The sequence below is a fragment of the Cynocephalus volans genome, chromosome 11 (assembly GCF_027409185.1).
Source record: "Cynocephalus volans isolate mCynVol1 chromosome 11, mCynVol1.pri, whole genome shotgun sequence".
Classification (NCBI taxonomy): domain Eukaryota; kingdom Metazoa; phylum Chordata; class Mammalia; order Dermoptera; family Cynocephalidae; genus Cynocephalus; species Cynocephalus volans.
The window spans coordinates 117,632,164-117,652,706 of record NC_084470.1 but is presented as its reverse complement, the minus strand read 5'-3'; the positions used below and the strand labels follow the sequence as shown (position 1 = coordinate 117,652,706).

Sequence of the window (20,543 nt, the reverse complement as noted above, 5' to 3'; positions counted from 1 at the left end):
CATAAATATTGGGGAAGCACCAAGGAGACAGATTTTTTATTTCTTTGATTTGATGGTGGGAGGAGGTTGGGCATATTTTTTCCTCCATTTCTCTGTCTGTGGCCATTCCTCTGGGGATACCACCAATGTGTCTGAGACCAAAGCTACCCAACATTTTATGGCTTCAAGAGGAGCAGCAATTAGACCACCGGAAAGACTGGAGGTACAGGGGGGATTTGTGTGTACATCATACTGCCTCACAGAGTGAGTCAAATTTTGGGGGTTTTATGTACCATCCAAGATCTTGCAAGTGACAAGATGACCGAATGGGGTGAGCACAGTATGTTGAATACATGACTCAATGCATGTATGAGTTACTGTGCAGTTGCCCAACATCAGGCTAACTTCTAATATTAAAGGGACTGACTAATGTTCTCTACTTAGTAAGAACCAAAGCAACAGAAACACCAACAGTCACCCAACAAGACTCCCCATCCCTGCTCAACTTCTGGTTTGAAGAATAAAATACTTGTTTGGTAATTAAGGAAAAATTCAGGTATTTGAGGACTCAACCACCCAGTTTTTCAGGGCTTTAATATTGAAAAATATCTGTGTTCTCTGCTAATGCTGGTTACTGGCTGCCTGCTGTCTACCACACATTTGCCTATAAGCATGCACACAAGGGGGTACAGGTACAGTGTGTGCGGGGGGCTGATGACAAGAGGACACACAGATCCTGTGTCCAAGTAGCCTCCATTCTGGGTGATGCTAAGGTGCTCTTGCCCCTTTCTCCTTGTCCTTGAAGCGTGAACGCCAATGCGTTGTGGTAAAGTTCTCAGCCCTGAACTCGAGGATGGATTCAGCCCACCTAAGACCCTGCAATAGCTGAAAAGAAAGAGAAACAGCAGAAACTATGGCAGTGGGGCAAGGAGCCCCTGTTCACCCTTTCAGGCATTTGGAATTCGGGTTCCAGTGCACTATTTGTCTTGGAGGAATTAATTTTCCTTGTGCTGTCCCTGAGAAAGGGTGGAAAATAAAGTGGCATTCTTCTGAATGCCATGGGTACCAAGAACAGGGGTGGGGGTAGGGGTGTAAAGCTATCTCTTTTGTCCCCTGTATCTGGGTATGTATATGTGAGAGAAGGAGAAGGGAGAGGAGGCAGGGAATCGTACTAGGTGTATTATCCCTGTGCTAAGCAATGTAGACACTTAGTTAACTTTTTTATAATTCTCATGAAATAGATATGATTATCCCTATTTTAAAGATAAGAACTCTTAACTCTGAGTTTCCAAGAGATTAAGTAACTTCACCAAGGTCACATACTTAGTAAATAGCAGAGTTAGGACTTGAACTCAAACCACTGTCTTCTCACAATAACTTAAAAATAGAAAAGAATCAATCAATGCTGGTTTGGAAGAAAAACTATTTTCAGTCTAAAAGTCAAAAGAGCAGGGGCTAATGCATCCCTTACGCCAACTGGTGCAAATTATTATTCTAAGTGATAAAGGGGAGTCACCACATGTGCTGTTGTCGGAAAAGGGTTAGACACCCTTGTGCGTATGACACACGATTACTCAGGCTGAGGGTGAATGGGGCGCGGAGGGTCTCCAAGGCTGAGCTGGGGGCCTGGTCATAATAGAAGACTGGCTCTCCAGTGACTAAATATGCTGCGAACATACCTGGACGTGCTTCTCAATATGAGAGAGAGCTCGTCTTCCCCACTGTGTGCGGCGGTGGGCTCTTCTACATGTGAGGCCCAGGGAGCTCCCCGGGCAGGGCCCCTGGAATCAGTTGTGAGTTGGGATCTTGCCCTCTCACCCACCTAGAAACAAGGCCCACCTGGACCTATCAGTAGGGGTTTGGCTTAGCCTCTTTCAATCAACCTTAGGGCATAAGGAAAAGTTCCCCTTCCCTTAGTTGGCTCACAGCCACCTTAAAGTCTGAGAAAGATATTACCATAGCAACTAGTCTCTTAGCCTAAGCTGACTAGTATTAGGTTAATATTAGTATAAGGAAGAACCTCCAGACTGTGAGTTGTCTGAAGCTTGACCATGAGTAACCAACATTGACTCTGGTCTATTCTTTCCTATAGACTTCAAAGAGCAGCAGAAATACTTAATTGCTGGCCACAGCATTGTGTAAGAGTGAACCTGCTCTCCAGCCTCACCTTTGCGTGCTGGTATTTCAATAAAGGCCCAACACAAATATAGAATGTATAATTTTCACATCATTCTTGGCAACTCCCAGGTGCACCCCATTAGCAGAGTTCCAAGGATGCCATTTTCTATCAAAAAAAGAGAAGATGTGCCGCATCATAGTGCTTAGCTCAGGGCCCTATTAATAGCAATCCTAATTATATGGCTGCAAATTTAATTCATAGCAATGATTAGTGTCAGAATCAAAGGCATCAGGCATCAATATTGATGGAATTGCATAAGCCCCGTAAACAGAGAACGAGCATTTGGACCCATCCCCCAGCACTGGTCTGCTGTTAACTATTGCATTAATGTCTCTTCCAATTTTGCTGGATCAAAATGACTCCATTTCTCAGTGTTCTCCTCCTCCCCACTGAAACCTTAGCCTGGACAGCTATGAATGGGTATGACTGGCACACAAAAGATCCCAGACAATGTCTTTGAAGAAGAGCCTGCAGGCTCCAGAGGATGTACGGGTGATGGGCCCAGGCCCCACGCGTTACACAGCAGCTTTTGGCCTGGCCAGAAACACTCCTTTGTCTCCCCTTCAGAAAGCTCATGGCAAACAATGATGTCTGCAGAAAGGAGAATCAGCTGGGGACTGTGTGTGGCACAAAAGGCTGCCACCCTGTCCATTGTGACTGGGACTGAGAGGGGTGGGGAGCTGGAGGGGGAGGCCTGAGGACAGTGACACAGGGCAGCATGTGCCGAGGTGACAGCTGCCATGTCCCAGGTCTCCGGGACACCTTTGCTCAAAGGAGTGCAAAGTGCTAGTCTTCTGCTCTTCCCGCGTGCGTCTTCCTGCAGCTCTCTGCGGAGCAGGCAGTGGGCTGCAATCTGACAAACGGAATCTTGGAGAAGTCCAAGAGTGCTAAAAGCTAGTGGTTGATGCACGGGTCCATAGCCAGAGAGCTCAGGATTCAAATCCCAGCTCTCCACTTAGTAGCATTGTGACTTTGGCAAGATACGTAACTCTGCTGAGCCTCCATCTGCTCACATGTAAAATGGACAGGATATCAATTCTTACCTTACAAAGGTGAGTGAGGCTTAACTGAAAAAACACATAGTTCAGGGCTTAGCATATAGTAAATGGCTAATTTATAGGAGGTTAAAAAAAAAAAAGTGGCATGGCTGAGAGAGGACTAACACGTACGAGAGTCCCACTTCAGTGTTCTGATGTGTCAGAGCTTCTTAGCCCCAAGGCAACCATGCTGTAGTGGCCTCCCTGATGGGCACGCTCTGGTAAGATTCTCCAAGACATGGAGAGTGAAGGCTCGGAGATGCTGGTCACCCTGAGCTAGGCTGCATGGTCAGGCCTGGAACAGGAAGCTCAGCTGGACTCTCACCCTGCGGGGAATGATCCCCAGACCGACTTTAGGTTCTGCTCAGGAAATCATGCTAGGGAGGGGCACAGGTCAGTCTGATGTTTTGCATGAAACAGAGAATGTTTTGTGTGAAAGAGAATGTTCTATGTTCTTCCTTATGATCCAGAAAAGGGTCTGAAATTTGGAATCTAAAAATGTAGATTCTAGTCTTGCTTTGGTTGCTAAAAAGCTGGGTGATTTTGAAAAAATCGTTGGATCACCTTCAGCCTTTCTAGACCTCAGCTGTTTCATCCCTAAGGTGGAATACACATCCCACCTGTCCAAAGTCAGTAGGCTGGACCGGTTTTCTGAGGTCCTCTCTAGCTATAAAATGATACACATTTAAGGGAAGACTCCTGACTTTGCTTGACAGTGTCAACCTTCTCCCCTGGGGTCCCTAAGCCTTTTGCAGGGCCCCAACTCCGCAGCCTCTCCCCCGACCTTCATTGCTCTCTCACTCACCCCTGAACAGTCAAGCAGGAGAATTTCTGATTTGTTACCAAAGCCTGTTGATGCTTTTCTCCTTCCAGGTTAGGTGGGGACACTAAGCTGGTACACTAGCCTTTGCAAAAACTAGGACACAGAGGAGGAGGGTGTTGGCTAAATGGGACAACGCCAGTGGCACCAGCTCCCAAACATCTTACCCACCCTGGAGCCTGGAAACCTTTCTGGAGGCTGAGGCCAGGAGAGGGGTAGAACCCCAGAAAGAGACTCAGGACAGAACTCCAGGTTCAGCCTCACCAGCTGCATCCCCATATATTTCCTGCTTCCTTGGACAGAGGAGCACATGATAGCAAGAAGGAAAGAGACATTCAAGTAGCGGCAAGGTTTTAGCTTGATCACTTTGGACTATACAAGTGACCTAGGTGCATGCTGGACCTATCTCCACCCTGAAATATTTGTAGTTCTGCTTCCAATTCCCACATCTTCCCTTGATTTACCATATGACCCCCAAGTAAGCCCATATCTCTCTGAATTTCAGTATCACAATCTACAACAGAGCAGAGAAATATTCTAACCCTTCTTGATCATCTGAAAATGATATGGGATTAATGAGCTCACAGAAACAAAAAGAACTTGGACCCTTGGAAGAAAAATATGGTAAATACCCAGGAGTGGTAGTAGTAATACTAGTAGGAGTAATACTAGTGGTAATAGTGGTAATAGCAGCAATGGCTGCTATTGACCTACTATGTGTCGGGCCCTGCATTAGATATTTTACACCCCAAACATCTGATGTGCACTGCAATCTTGCAAGGCAAGCATTAGTGATCCAGTTGAGGAAACTGAGGTCCCCTCAGTTCATCTGAGGCCGGGCTGTGCAGCACCAGGATATTGTGGTTGGCTTGGAAGCATGCAAAGGGAGAGAACGGCTCTGTTTTTCTTCATTCTGCAAAGCTGCAAGAGCGAAACTGACACTTCCCCCAGCCCCGCCCTGGGGAGGGGGTCAGTACATATTGTTTGGTGATATGGACTCAGAAAGCTCTCACTGGTGACTAATGCAGCTGGATGCCAAAGTCCAGCAGGATTAGATTAGTTCGGCTCAGCTGGTCCAGTCTTCTAAGTATTTTTTCCCATGACTCAGGGCTGGGGGCAAGGGGAAGGATTCTCTTCCTCCATCTGACTTTGCAAACATGCCACTAGAAAGGAGCCTGATCTGACAGCTTCACTACACCAGGGAGCCAGGGAAGAAGTGGGATTTGGGGGAAGCCTCAAAGATGTTAGTAATAATAGAAAGTACTTTTGCGCCAAGAACTGTATTAAGTATCTTTCATACATGATTTTATTTAATCCTTACAACAAATATGCAAAGTGTTTATTACCATCCCGCTCCATGGAAGAAACCAAATCGAGGCTCATTAGTTAAGTAACAATGGTAGTAATCTCTAAGTGTGTGTGTGCCAAGCACCGTACTCCACACTTTAAATGAATTATTTCCTTATGCTCTATTTTTCCCATTTGCACTTATCACCTTCTAAATATGCTATATATTGTGCTTACTTATTTTTTTTTTGTCTGTCTTCCCACATTAAGATATAATCTCCATTAGGGCAGGTATTTCTGACAGTTTCGTTCACTGATGTATTCCCAGCCCCTGGCACATAGTAGGTATTCAAAAAATATTAGTTTAATAATGAATTATTTCATTTAACCCTTATTACAGTCTCATGAGGCAGATACTAGAATTGTCCTCATTTTACAGTTGCAGAAATTGAAACTCAGAGGTCACACAGCTAGTATGCTGGAGTCAGGACTGGATCCCACAAGTCCACAAGTCTTTGTTATGCAAAGTAGTCCCTACCTGATGGCAGGTGACTGAACCATGTGGTCTTTGTTAGTCCCTTCTGACCCTGAGATGTATGTTCATGCCCCATATCCACAGGCAGGTGCGGCTTAATGGCCTAAAAAGGTGTGCACGTATATACTTGTATATGGTTCGTACTGTCTCAAAGATGAGACCTTTGTAAACACTAGCACCTTGGCCTTTTGAAAATCCTGCATGGCCTATTTGGGTCACCTGGATTCTGTGAGCTTGAATCATTACCCCATCCCCCCATCCCTGAAACACAGTTCCCTATGTTTCACCTGCCCTATGACAAAGCCCTGAGCCGCAGGAGCTCATTCTCAGACTGCAAAACAGACAGCTGAACGCACAGGCTGATACCTCATCCAGAAATTATCCAAGATCGATGTATATAAGAAGCTACACAAGAGCTGCAGAAATAAATGTCTAGTTTTTCCTCTTTCAGAATGGCTCTGGGAGATCAGGGCCTCTTTCTCTGGGGTCATCTGGGGCTCTGGGTAGAACCAACACCCCCTGTCTACACATGTCATGGTCACACAGGGGAATGTGCTGGCTGGGGTGTGTATGTTGGGGGTGGGGTGGGGGATTCTGTAAATTTGCCTCCTTCCCCGTGCCAACCAAATGCAGCCTTTCCCAGCTTTCAGAAGACCAGTTCTCGGGACCCAAGAGGCCTATAAAACAACAAAACAAACAGCGAGTTTGGCGGTGGGAGCCTGGGCAGGGAGCCAAACTCATTATTAAGGACGTGGTGGTGAGCTCCCCGAGCCGACACCCCACTTCCTCATTGCAGGCTCTGGGGAAGAGGAGAGGGTTTCTGCTCCTCGGCACCCCAGCTCCCAGCATTGCTGAGATGCCTGGGGGAATCAGGAAATCAGATCAGCGGTCCCAGGTCCCCAGAGAGCTGCTGGGTCTCCTAGAATTGGACCTGCAGTGCTGGCTGTTTACTCAATCAACGGCTCACACTGAGAGAGGAGTGAATCATTTCCACTCAGAGGAATGAGTGGCTATTGTTTGGTGGGGCTGGCACAGAGAGAAAGTCATGTTTCTCAGCTTTTCATCCAACTTGCCTTCCGTCCGTCAAGGCAACTCCACCCCACAAGGGAGCCAAGGAATAGGTTAGGAACTTCTGGGTGTTTTGGGAGGAAGTCTGAATGCCAATGTCAATATTGCCAGTGGAGGGTGGGGGTGGCCATATAATCTCAGGCAAGATACTTAATATCGCTGTGGCTCAGTTTTCCACAACTGTAAAATGGGGTAGAGATGCAGGGGGCAATCACAATACTTAGTGGGAGTATTTGAGGAAGATGGAAAGATCCATGAAAAGGTAGCTTGTAAATAGTCAGTGTTATCAAATAACTGAGCAATGACCCTGGGGCTTGGGATGGTTAATACTTTGCTCCTTCTGATGGACTCTTTCCAGCACCTAAACTGCTACTGCAAGAAGCTCACAGCTTTCCTGGCTTTCCTTAGTGAATCACTTGAGAGATTACAAAGAATAGGATTGGGACGTCAGGGCTTCCTGTGGGCTGAGGACTGACGACCTTGGGTTGGAATGTCCCCCCAGGGAAAGGCAGAAAGTATTTTCCTTCAGAATTTCACAGGCATTTCAGCAGCTACCATTAGCCAACAGGAAAGAAGATGATGTCAAAGAAGCCCCTGCCCAGAGCGTGGAAAATCTCTGTGGATTTGCAAAAATGTCCCAGGAGTCTTACAAACAGAGGGCTGGCGGGGGAGCAGCAGTTACCTGGGCTTCGTACCTGCCTCCCTGCTGTAGACAAGTCCACATCTGACCCAGGTGGGCAGAGGGCTGTCTGTGCTATTCTGGGGATCTCCAGACAACACTGTAAATGCTGTCTCCTTCTTCCACCACACCCTCTTCCAAATGTTGTTAACCAGAAAACAAACTCTTTTCCTGTTACCCACCAGAAATTCTCCTGTTTCCTTGACTCCTCATGCCATTGCCAGGCCAACCCTTCTCCCTGCCCCTGCTGACCAACCCAACACATCATAACTTCCTTCCTTTGCAAACCAGCCACATCAACGGGAGTCACTCTTGGTGTCTGGTTTCATTCCAATCAGTGCAAATAGGTGTATGGCATAGAGTAGGCACCCAATACATTTAAGATCAGTTTCATGAGCACCTAAGAGGTGAAAGATGTTGGATCTGGCAGTGGAGATAGGGTGATATGAATATAAAAAGTAAGGCCCTTGCCTTCAAGGAACTGTGAATCTCAAGAGAGGTGGACACCTCAGCAGCTGCTCCCATACCAGATGCTGTGGGTTCTAGGAGGGTGCTACTCACAGTGGATAAAGGGACAGAGTAAAGGACGTGTCACCAATGCTCGAGCAACAGGCAAAGTTTCCAGAGAGCTTACAGCTCCTGCTCCTGTTTGAGGCCCCCAGGATGAGGGGCTAGAGAGGTGAGGCAGACCACCCCTTCCAGCTTCTTTGATAAGCCCTGCAGGAGGCCCAGCAGTTCTACCAGCTGCAAATGAGAAAAGAAATCACAGGAACTTCACCCTGAGACAGTCCCTCCTCCCATCGTCCTGGTATCTTCCACCTGCTCAGCTTGGGCCCTTCCCTCCTACGCCTCAGGACTGGTGCATGTTGCCCCCTCAACTCCTCTCTGAAACCTGGAAAGTCATATTAAATGAGTGTCCAGTTCCTGTTGCCCCTCTTCCTCTGTCTGCTTTGCTATTAGCTCCCAGTCTCTTATCTGGACTCCAGCGGCCTGCTCTTAACCAGGAACGTTGTCATCTCAGTCCCATGTGCCCAGCCCCAGAACACTCTGCTTTTTCCCTCCCCTGTGTCTTGCCCCAAGGCTTGCCGGCCCTCAGCATCTTGGCCAGGCCTTGCCCTGTCTGTGCCCAGCACCTGCCACCTGACCCTGAAGGGCTTTCTGCTACGCTGAGGGCAGGCTCAGACCCAGCCTCGACCTCCAAGCCTACATGCAGGGTACCTCAGCCTTCCTCTTTTTGCTCCTCTTCTCTTCTATAGCCTGTCCCCTTCTCACACGCTCCACTGATGGAGTCGAAGAAATCACAGCAGCATCACTGAAAAGACCATGTGAGTCAATGCAAGTGTCCTCCCTACAGCATCCCTGATTGGTGACCATCTGGCTGTGCCTGAATATCCCCCCTGACCAGGAGCTCATTCCCTCCTGAGCTAGCTCTTCCCACTGTGGGACAGTTTGGCTCAAAGAATTGTCTTCTCTATATTGAGTGGAAACTTGCTTTGCTGTAGCTCCCACCCCCTGCCCTCTTCCGCCCTCTGGGGCCACAGTGAATGAGTCTAATTCACCTTCCACAGCTCAATGGCTGAGCGTGCAGACTGAGAAACCAGATGATCAAGGTTCCCATCCTGGCTCTGCCATTTGCATGCTGTGTAACTTTGGGCAAATTTCTTTACCTTTCTTGGCCTTCATGTCCTCATCTGTAAAATGGAGGTGATAATAGCACCTACCTCATAAGAGTTACATAAAGATTAAATGAGTTAATAAATATGAGGCTCTTATATCTGACACGTAATACATGCTCGGTAAATTACATTATCTGTCGTTTTTTTTTTTTCGTGACCGGCACTCAGCCAGTGAGTGCATCGGTCATTCCTATATAGGATCCGAACCCGCGGCGGGAGCGTCGCCGCGCTCCCAGCGCAGCACTCTACCGAGTGCGCCACGGGCTCGGCCCTACATTATCTGAAGAGTGCTGTTTCATGCCCCGCTTTACTTACTCTCTTTCCCATGAGTTAACATCTTTTTCAAAATACCCTCCATGCAGCACAACTCCCACATCCTTCCAGCTCTCGCCTCTCCTGCAATGTAGTTCGCTTAACACCCTCTTACGATGCTGTCTCCAAGGTGAAGCAGAGTCACTGTTCCTCACCACCCGGAAGCTATTCTTCTATTAATGTGGAGAAGACTAATTAATTTTGCTGAAGCTGTATCGCATGGTTCATGCAACCTTTGTGGTCAGCTAAAATCCCAGGATCTCTTTCACTTGACCCTCTCAGGGCTTTCAGCCTCACCGGCTCTACCCCTCCTTCTAGCTGTCCGAGTCTCCCAGGCTTTAGACCTTCCTTCCATGTGCTTTGCACCTTCTCAGCATGGCACCCCAGCTCTAGAATGCCCTTCTGTCTCACCCCAACTCATTAGTTCTGTCTCAACCAGTCTTTAAGCAGAGCCTGGCAGTCTTCCTCCTCCGTGAAGCCCTGCAGATGGATCACACTGTAGTTACCTGTTTTGCTGGAGTTGTTCCAGCCCTCTGGTGAATCTTCACCTGTCTTCTCATCACCTGCCATGTGCCCACCCTCAGCCTTTGCACAAACATTGCACATCTTGCTTTCGAGGTCTTAGCTGTATTCTGCCTGTCTGTCCCACCTGCCCATGGCTCGCAGGGCAGTGGCTCATCTATGGTGCTCTCTGTGTGTCTCGCAGAGACCAGAGTATGAGCCAGTGCGTGACACAGCATGCGAGAGCACCTTGTGGTCCTGCCACTTCTAGGGAGTCACTGCTTCCTCTAAACTTCCCCACACAGGGACATCCTGTTCCTCCAGCCACAGTGGATGATGGCTGGACAGCCTGACAGATGCCTGGCCGGGCAAGGAAGAAGTGAGTTTTTCTGACGCACCCAGCTTCCCTCCCCTCTCCAAACTCTTAGCTATTTTTTTCTTTATTTTCCTTCCTGTGTTGAAAGAGCTATGGGGCCTGAACCATGGCAGGGCTTCCTGGGGACATTCCATAAATTCCTCATGGGCTGTTTCTCTGGAGAGGGAGGGGGTGAGCGAGTGGTAAATGGGAGGCCAGCGGCTGCAGCTGCCTGGGTGTGAGTGGCAGGTGCCTGGGGCACTGCGGGTGAAGGAAGAGTGAGTGAGTTGCATGGGGGGGTGGGGGGAGGATATTATGAGCTCATAGAAACAGCCAGAGAAAGGCCAAGCAAAGAGCGAGAAGGCACAGCCAACTCACAGGTCAGAACAAGCTGTGGGCAGCCACACCCACAGGCTCACCTTGAACCCACTGACTTGACTCCACAGTGACTTGCCCGCCAGTGTCCCAACAGCACCCAGAGGACTTGGGCAACTCGGGTGTGTGGCTTGGAAAAGTGCCATATAGCCCCTGTGTGTGTGCTGCGCAAGATGTACAGAGATATGGGAGGGTTGGCACAGGGTCCCTTGAGTCCGGCTGGGTCATCCTGCTTTATTCATTCCTCATCCCTCCACTCAGCAAACACTAATTCCTCAACTCCTATCTAGGGCCAAAGAGAGTGGAAGCATTAGCCCCTGGCTGAACTCGAACAAGCCTGGACCTGAAGAATCATCCTCAGCCTCCATCCGTGGACTTCACAGCTGCTGCTTTAAGTAAAGAGGGTGCCAAACTGAGAGTCAGGGCAAAAACCAACTGTTCCTAGATCTCTATGCATGGGTGAGTCACTTTTCTTCTCTGGCCTCAGTTTCCCTGCTGAATACTGAGGGTATTGGCCAGACGATCTCTAAGTTTCCTTAGAGAATGGTTTTATTTTTCAAAAAAGTTTGGGGCTTATCCCATGAGTGAACACTTGGTGAACAGTTTAAGGAGGGAGGAAGAGAATAAATATGAATAAAGCCTGACCTTCCTCTAACAGAACTTTGAAGAGAATAAAGGAGAAAAACAGAGAGTCACACAAGTGATCTGGAGTAGTGACTGGATGTGGGGAAAGGGAGGGGGAAGGTGCCGAGCACCTGCCTTGTTATGTTGCTGCTGGCCCTTAGAAAGCTCGTGTGCAGTGTAGAAAGAGGTGGTCTCTATGGGCAGGTGAGCTACTAAGAGGAGCTCCACTGGGCAAATGTCTATACCACAGGTGCATTGCATGACAAGGACAGCTTAGCTGGATTTCAACCCTCACTAGGCCCCTTCACCCAATGCCCCAGTGACAGGCACCTTCTGCCCAACTGGATGTAGTGACCCTGGCTAAGCAGGGAAGTAGCAAGCCTCAAGGGTCCAAGCTGAACTGTGTGCCCCTAGAATATGCCGCTTTTAAGTCTTAATGCAATTTCACGGAGCAACTCCTTCCTTCTCTCATTTGGAGAAAGAAAATGCAGGGACCACACTCGTCCCCTCTCTTCCATGAGCAGAAAAGTCAAGCTATGGTCCACTGTCCCAGGCAGAGTAGAGGGCACAGGACAGGGACATGTAGGGACCTTGTCAGAGAGCAAGGAAATGGTTAATTAGCTTTGGTATCACGAGAGCCAGAAGAGGTCTGGAAGGTTCAGCACCTCCACTGTAAACCCAGACCAGTTCTTCTCGCCTCCTCTGGCAGTAACTCAGAACAAGCAGAACATGGAAATTCAGGCTCCCTCCCTGCTGATTCCTTCCACATTCCCAAACAACAGCCTTCCCAAGGCTCTAAATGGATTAGGAGGAAGGAGCTCGAGGGTGATGTCAACATCAAAGGGTGAGATGTAGCAGGTCTTGTATGTGCCTTGATCCACAAGTGGCGGGGCTGGGGAGAGGTGGCATGAGGGTGAGCTTGGGAAAAGGGGATTAGCTGGGGCCGGAAAGAATGTGGCTGCTATAATCCCACATAATGAACCAGACTGTGCTCGCTCTCCGCACCCTAAGCACTAGACAAGCAGGTACAAGCTGTGGGCTTCAACCTCTGCACCAGAGGCCTCCTGTGCTGCCAGCCTGCTCCCTCCAGCTGGCAGAGGTGCCCAGGGAGGCACGGGATGCGATGCCTACATCTTCCTGGTAGCTCAGGTCTGGGTGGAAGATGGGAAAGGAAGAGTCTGTGATTGCAGGAGGAGGAAAGACAGGAGAAGGGCCTCTTACACGGCCACCGCATTCCATCAGAGAGCAGCACTCACCATTTGCCCCAGGTTCTTAGAACGGGGACCCGTAATCTGCTTCAACCAGATTCTTTGGATTTAACAAACACCTGTGACCAGTACAATCAACTCTACAGGTCCTAGGGACGGATTTGTGATGTGGGTGATTCACAATGTAGATAACCAAAAAATCGGTTCTACTTCACTTGGGAATGAGGAGTGATTTTTTTTTTCCCCCTTTAGGCAGATGTACCTTCTTAATTCCTTGACATTTGGGCAATATTAAAATATGTTTACATTCCCTAGATACCCATTGACTGCTGGCTGGAGGAAGCAGCTAGAAGATAAGCTGCAAAATTAATCCCTTCCTCCTTCCTCATTTCACTCCATCTCCCAAGAAAATGAAGAGTTGCCTGTAATTAACTCTCTACCAACAGCTACCTTCCAGAAGGGCCTCTTGGTTGAAGAGCTGAATGGTATCAGAGGACCTGAGCTCACAGACTTACCTTTTTCAGCTTGCCACTCTTAGTCCCCACAAAAACCACACTGTAGCCATTGTAAACGTAGGAGGCCACGGAGGTCATGCGGTCCCGGCTGGTGGTGTACAGGGTCAGGCCCTCCACTGGAGTCGAGCCTCCAAGTGGCTGGTTGATGTCCAGTCCACAGAAGTTGTCATCGATGGGGACTGGCTAGAAGGAGGGGGAGAGACTGGGGTGAACAGCAGCGGAGGCACTCCTTACCTCCCCCATCCCCGACCGACAACCCCAGGACACCAGGCCTCAGAGAGGCACAGACATGGGGTTCAGGGCCTAACACATGCTGTAGACAAACCTCCCCACCAATCCCAAATCGGCTCCTATGAAACGAGATAAAGGAACAGCAGCATTCTTCCATCTACCTGGAGTCACCTGTGTCCACCTTTTTGCCAGAACAACCAGGGTCAATTTATAAAGCTGATTGCTTAAACTTGTTTTCTGGTTATTTTAATGTTCCTGTGGAACATATTGTTCTGTGGGGATCTTTCTATTTTAGGCAAGGGTCCCTTCCGTGGATATTCAGTCTAGAGGCAATATCACAGGATTTCTACCAGCATGGAGAAGTTTTCTTGTTTGTTTGTTGGGCTGCAGGGTCTCCCTTGGGGCACAAGAAATTTTAAGCCATTCAATTATCCACTACTATCTACTATACTGGAAACAGATTGAAAGTGTCATAATAATATTGAACAGTACCTCATACTTTGCAAGAGTTATTTCATCTACATATGCCTCAGTTTCTTCATTTGGAGTAACACCTGCCCATCTTTCTGATACAATTACGGAGGAGCAAATGAAATAATCCATGTCAAAGAGTTTCGTTAAGTTGTATAACTCTTTTCACTACTGCACATTATAGGTCATCAACAATGTTTGGGTACATATAATCAAAAGAGAATTCTGGAGGTGATGTCCTTTCTACTTAGCTAGCAGACTTCTGATGAGAGTGGGAATGTGACTGTATGAAGAATGTCTGTCAGGAGAGACTGGGGCACCTTTGAAAGGAGATCACTCTGAATAAGTGAAAAAAATTGCTGGACAGAAAGCAGAAAGATCTGGATCCTAGCCTCTGTTCCACTGCTAACTGGCTGTGCAAACTTGGACTGGTAGAATCCTCTCTTGGGATGTTAAAGACGATGTTAAACTGATGATTTCTAAGATCTCATTTAGAGAAAGAAAGAAAAGAAGGAAGGAAGGAAGTATAAAGGAAGGAAGGAAGGAAAGAAAAGAGAAAGGAAGAGAGAGAGAGAGAGATTATGCTTCCTGAGGACAGGACGGCTGAAGGGTCTGCATTCTCGGCATGGTGCCCAGCACAAGGCTGAGCCATGGTGGGTGCTCTGAAACACCCCTGTTGATTGCACAACATGGAATCCTGTGGCAAAGGCTGCAGACCCTGAGCCAGAAAGAGCCTTAATCCTGTGGCAAGGGTTCCTTCTGGGTCTGGGGAGGCCTCGCAGAGGTGGAAGGAAATGGCTATTGTGGGAAGCATAGAAAGCATCAGAGAGAAGTCTGCTCCCTGCTGCCTGCAACCTCCTCCTCTCACCCTCACGAGGGAAGAGCAGGCTGACACATCATCACTTGCTGACAGTCTCGTTTCCTTGGAATAATTGGTGTATAAGCTACAGCACATGATTTTTTTTTTTTTTTAAACCAGGGACTTCCCTTCCATTCCTGTCTCAATCCCAAAGGAACAGAGACTCGTTTCTTGTGACCCCGTACTATTTTGCAGAGAGCTGCTGCTCCTGCTATTACTGGGAATGATGGTGCTCACTTATGTGTGTGTATTCTTTAGGAAAGGAAGCCAATGTCTTAGGCCAAGGATGACCCATGAATTCTTCTGGATAACATGGAGCCCCCCACAGCAGAAGGAATGAGCTTCTCAGGCAGGGAGTGAAGCAGTGGCATGGTAGGGCCAGCTCATGAGAGAAGATTGTGTACATCTCTGCATTCAGTGGCCTCACACTGGTGCTTGAAATCAGCCATGGTAGGAGGCTTTCAAAAACCAGGGCTTTCCCATCCCTCCCCTGCCTGCATAGAGTCAGTTATTTAATATTTACCAGTATGCCACTGGAGCCAGTGATGGGAATTTCTATCTCCTTAGAAAGGCAGGTCAGAATAATCAGCTACTACCTTTTATGCTTTCTACTTCTCTTTCTCATTCTTACACTGTAGGCAGCAGCTGCCCTGGGAAAACTTAGGAAATCCAGATTTTAGTCCTGTCTCTACCACTATCCAGCTATATGACCTTGATATGTGATGTCCCCTCTCTGAGCCTCAGATTTGTCATCTGGAAAGTAAAAGGACTGAAACAAGTAACTGTCAAACTTCCTGTCAGCTCCGAGAGTCCTTGATCTTGTGGCTTCAGTTTCTTTCCCACCTTCTGCAGGTGCTGGTAAGGCTGCAGAGTCTGGGCACAGGCATAGCCCAAGCCAGCTTTTGAGAAATGATGACAGAAGCAAAAATGTGCTGGTAATTGTACATTTCTCAGCATTCTCCCCAGTTCTGAGATCTCTAGAACTGCAAAGAAAATGGTATTTTTTTTTTTTTTTTTTTTTTTCTGAGCTCAAGCCCCTGGGATTGTCTGGCATTTCCTTATCTCCTCAATTTCTTTTTCAATATAACATCAGATATTCCCCAACACCTGATGCCTCTTTACTTTTGCTCAAATGGTGAAAGCTTGTGGTATGGCTTTTTTTTAGAGGCAGAATGGCTGAACAGAAAGATCTTGGACTCAGAAGTCATATGGGTAAACTGAATTCACATCCCTGCTTTATCATTTATAGTCGTGCTTAGTCTTTATGAGCCTTTGTTTTTCCATCTGTAAAATGAGGATAGTTGTTGCTTTATAGGGCCGTTGTGAGGAGCAAGTGAGATAACACTTAAATTGCCCAGCATAGCCTTTAGTACATAACTGCTACTCAATAAGTGACAGTCCTCTTTCCCATCCCTTTTCTGGGGATAGAGCTCAAACCCTTGATCTGAGATTCCCATGTTATTCCAGAGATCATGTTAAAATCAAAGTCTGGGGCCACAGCTTCTTTCATGAATCCTTAATCCCCTGTAAGACCACCAAAATGTCTCTGGGTTCCCAGGTCTGGGATCCTTTGGATTATAAGAACCTTTAAGGACCCTTCTTCTTGCAATCCCCTGCTGTCAAGGCTGCACAGAAGGGTGTGACGCTGAAGGGATGGAGGGCCAGGGGCTGTTCACTCTGAGGTCCTGGTCCCATCTGATGTCACCTCTCTCCCAGTGCCTTTGCTGTCCTTTGGTCATTAGCCCAGGCTTGTCTCTCTGCACCACCACTGGAGCAGAGGAGGGTGTCGTCTTCCGCTTTCCTTTGGCTCAGAAGCAGGCAGGAATCAGCAGTTTCCTCCTGACAAGGCCCCCTCTGGGCTATGGGAACCAGGCTGGACTCTGAAAGGGGTTAACCCTTACATTTCCTCTCCACTGCTCCTGATTGGTTAGGGTCATTGGTCACAGAATTTCAGGGCTGAAAAGAAATTTGGAGATTATCTACTCCAATTTCCTCATTTTATAAATGTAAGAGAACTAAGAATATAACTGGTTCTTTATTACTATGATTAATAATAATAATCATAGCTCTCCATTTATTGAATGCTTATTTTGTGGCAGGTATTGTGCTAAGGGTTTTACATAAATTTTCTATTTGATCCTCATTATAATAAAAAAAAAAGAGGGTAATATTATCTCTGTTTTAAAGATGAAAAAAATTACAGCTCAAACAGGCACATAACTTGCCCAAAGTCATACAAGGAGTAAGTGGTAGAACTGATTTTTAATCCAAATCTATTGGACTTCAAAGCGTATTGTCTTAACCACTATCCTACTGTACCGAGCAAATCATGATGGGAACAGAAGCATCACCTAGGCATGATCTGTTTTCCTGCTTCAAGAAGTGGTTTTTGGTCCCAATGACAGGTGCTCTCAATTTAGGGTACTCAGAAGGCAGCCATATGGGCCCCTTAGTCTCAGATTTTTCCCCGAGGCTGCAGATCCAGAGCCCACAGCACTTTGCACGGAAGCCTGTTTTAGCACATGTCACACTTGCTAACAGTTAACTAACAATGGTAAACCTAACATTTCCAGGCATGGCGCAAATCTCCCCACATATCCTCTCTCTCTCTCTCTCTCTTTGGCAGCTGGTAGGTACAGGGATGTGAACCCTTTATCTTGTGTTATAACACTGAGCTCTAATGCCATATATTATCTCGCCTGAACGTCGCACAAGGTAGACATTATGATTCCCATTTCACAGATGAGAATGTAACCATGTTAAATCACTTCTGAAGCCAGGAAGTAGCACAGATAACATTTGAACTGTGGTTTTTGTCTCAGAAGCCCAGATACTTTGCCACTATGTTATGTTGCCAGCTCTTATGTTTTTATCTCTGTCTCTCTTCCCACTAGATAATGAGATCTGTAAGAGTGGTAATCATCTCTTTTTATGTATGCATCCCCAGTGCCTAGTATACTGCCAGGCACTCAGATGATCTAAAGTACCCACTTGTTAAATGGAGAGATGGGTGATGGATGAATGATAAATGGAGGGAGGAATAAATGGATGAATGGGGGGCTAGGTAGATGAATGGATGATGGAAGGATGGAGGAAAGGCTTATGGGAAGGAGGGAGAAGGGACGGGTGGATAAAGTAATGGGTGAATTGATGAACAGATGTATGGATGAAGGGAGGGAGAAAGGGAAGGAGAAGGAAAGGATGGATGGAGGAATAGATGGATGGGAGGATGGAGGAAGGGTAGGAGGAGGGATGGATAGATGAAGGGATGGGTCATGGTGAACACTCTGATGGCAACATCTCACCCTCTGGCAGAACGGTGCTTGCCACTGACTTTGTCTCTGCTGTTCTCAGGTCTGGATCCTGAGCTCGCTTTTCCCTCCTCTTTGCCTTTGCCCAGCGTCCTGATTGTTATTCTCCAGTTTTCAATCTATCAGTCAAGCTCCACTCGCTTCTGACTCCGACTTAGATATCTGATGCCTACTCTACTCCCTTGCTTGGCATCACAGTGGCCTATGGCTCTGCATGTACATGACCTTGGCCCAGGTACCTGTGACCTCTTCTGCTGCTCTTTCTCTCACATACTTTGATCCAGCTGCAATGGCCACCTTGCTATTCCTCAAACACTCGGGCATGTCCTGAATTCTCTGCACTCGCTGCTCCCTCTTTTTGGAATGCTTTTCCCAGAAGCCTGCATGACTCACTTTCTTCCCATCCTCAGTCTTTGCTCCAATGCCACTCTGTCAGCGAGTCCATCCTCTTGGGTACTGCCTCTCCCCCTTACCGGCTTTATTTATCTCTGTTGCAATTATCACCATTTGGCAGACTGTATGTTTTATGTGTTCATTTGTAAGCCCCACGAAGGTAGGGGAGCTATGACATATGGTTCACTGCTGAAGCCTGCAGGACCTACAATAGTGCTCAGTGTGGCAAAGGCACCCAATACATATATTTGGCATGATTTAATAAATCAACAAACATGTCCCCAGTATCTGGTGTATATAAGACCCTGTGTTTTTGGTTGCCACTTGATAACGTGAGCCTGGAAACCTGTTTCATGTCAGGGCCTGGTGCAGAGGGGCATGGACAGGAAAGTCCTAACATGCATCTCAAATCAGAAGCAGAGCATGGTGAGTGCCTCCTTACCGCCTTGGTGCACGGGACGTCCTTCCCCAGCAGCCAGTTGAGCTCCAGGTTGCCCTCGCCCTGGTAGCATGACTGCAGGCGTTCCTTGATCTGCAGGTTGATGGCCCGGATGGGGAAGGCACAGAGGGCAGAGTCATCAGGCGGGTGGTGGTACTGCTTCTGCCCTTTGGAGAAGATGGCGAACAGCACGTCATCCTGGCTGCTGATGTTGAAGGCCTGGGCCAGGGAGTCCCCTGGCTTGGCGAGGTACGCGGCCTGCAGGAGGCGGTATTCCACCCCAGCCCGGGTGCAGCCGAAGGGCAGGGACACGTACGAGTGGAACTTGGGGTCATCCTTGCAGAGACGCACGATGCGTGAGGTGTAGAAGAGGTCTCCGGCCGAGTTGATGGCCACGCCCTCGGGGGTCTCAGGCTGGACAGTGAGGAAATAGACGAAGCCCCCGCTGGCAAAGCCGTAGATGTAGAAGATGTCAAAGTGGGACACCAGGGCCAAGGTGTCCGAGGGGATCTTGATGAGGGAGGAGACGAAATCACTGTGCAGCTCGTAGTCAAGCATGGCTGAGGACTCGGGGTCGCCGGGCAGCTTGCGGCTGGACAGAGTCGGGAAGTAATCCTGCTTTCCGTCCACAGCCGTGCCGATGAAGAGCTTGCCGTCCTCGCCCTCGGAGCGCACGATCACCCCGTACATGGTGCCCGTCTTGTTGACGCTGGACAGGTAGTGCTCCTTCTTGTGGGACGGCTCCACCAGGATGAAGAGGTCGTCCAGCCGCAGCAGCTTGCACACGCCCTGGTAGAGGCTCCCGCACGCCAGCAGGCGGTTCTCGGAGTAGTCGATGAGAAGCAGCTTATTGACGTTGTTGGTGAGGGTGAGTACCTCGCTGCAGGGCTGCACGATGAGGGGTGGGTAGCAGGACTTGTTGTCCTCCTCTGGCCCGGTCTTGTGAGCCACCTGGATGGTCAGGTTGCCCGTCAGCTTGTAGACCCGGTTGATGGCCCCCACGTACACAGCCCCGGTCCCTCGGTGGACGGTCAAGTGGTTGAAGGTCCAATCACGGTTCTCAGAGTGGAAGGTGCTGAGCTGAGGGATGCCGGTGGCCAGGGGGAGCAGCAGCACCCAGACCGCTGACAGCAGGACCACAGACCAGCTGTCAACCTCCGGGGCCCGTGGCCAGGGCCTCCTCTGTTCCATCCTGAGCGGGGCGAGGAGGAGGAGACAGATCCTCTGTGCTCTCACCTACTCCGCCTTCCTGGGTGGGCCTCACATGGTTCTGGAAAACACAGGGCAGAGTGGTCAGACAGAAAATGAGTTCTGGGAGGTGGGGATAGGATCTCTTGACCCAGGGCCCCGATCCTGGCTAGCTCTGTGAGTCTCCTCCTTCGGTATTTCAGTTTTTCTATTTTTAACCTACTTTCTCCCTCTTAGGTATGTTCAGGGAATCCTATTATCTATTTTGGTCTCCAGCCTTTACGCTGTAAAATACTTTTTTAACTCTACAAAGCATCTCTATTTCTGTCCTCTTAAGACATCGTTTTTCTCTCTCAGAGAGGTTAAGAGACTGTTTAAGTTCACCCGGCCAGTCAATCTGACGTCAGGACTACAGCCAGCCTTGCCACCCAATTGTCACATCTTACCCCAGCCGGGTGGAAATCTCTCCTGTCTCTTAAAAGCTTGTTAGGAATGTCTTCT

The 20,543-nt window shown here is 48.3% G+C and overlaps 1 protein-coding gene across 1 annotated transcript in view; it reads right to left on the bottom strand.

Annotated features, from left to right (window-relative positions):
• The window catches only part of PLXNA2 (plexin A2), a 204,543-nt gene that overhangs the window by 159,556 nt on the left and 24,444 nt on the right, over positions 1-20,543 (bottom strand). The window contains exons 2-3 of the mRNA XM_063114090.1: positions 18,858-20,124; positions 13,151-13,333 (exon numbers count right to left, since the gene is read on the bottom strand). Coding sequence (XP_062970160.1) covers positions 13,151-13,333; positions 18,858-20,045 — 1,371 coding nt within the window. The 5' untranslated portion in view covers positions 20,046-20,124. The remainder of the gene's footprint in view (positions 1-13,150; positions 13,334-18,857; positions 20,125-20,543) is intronic.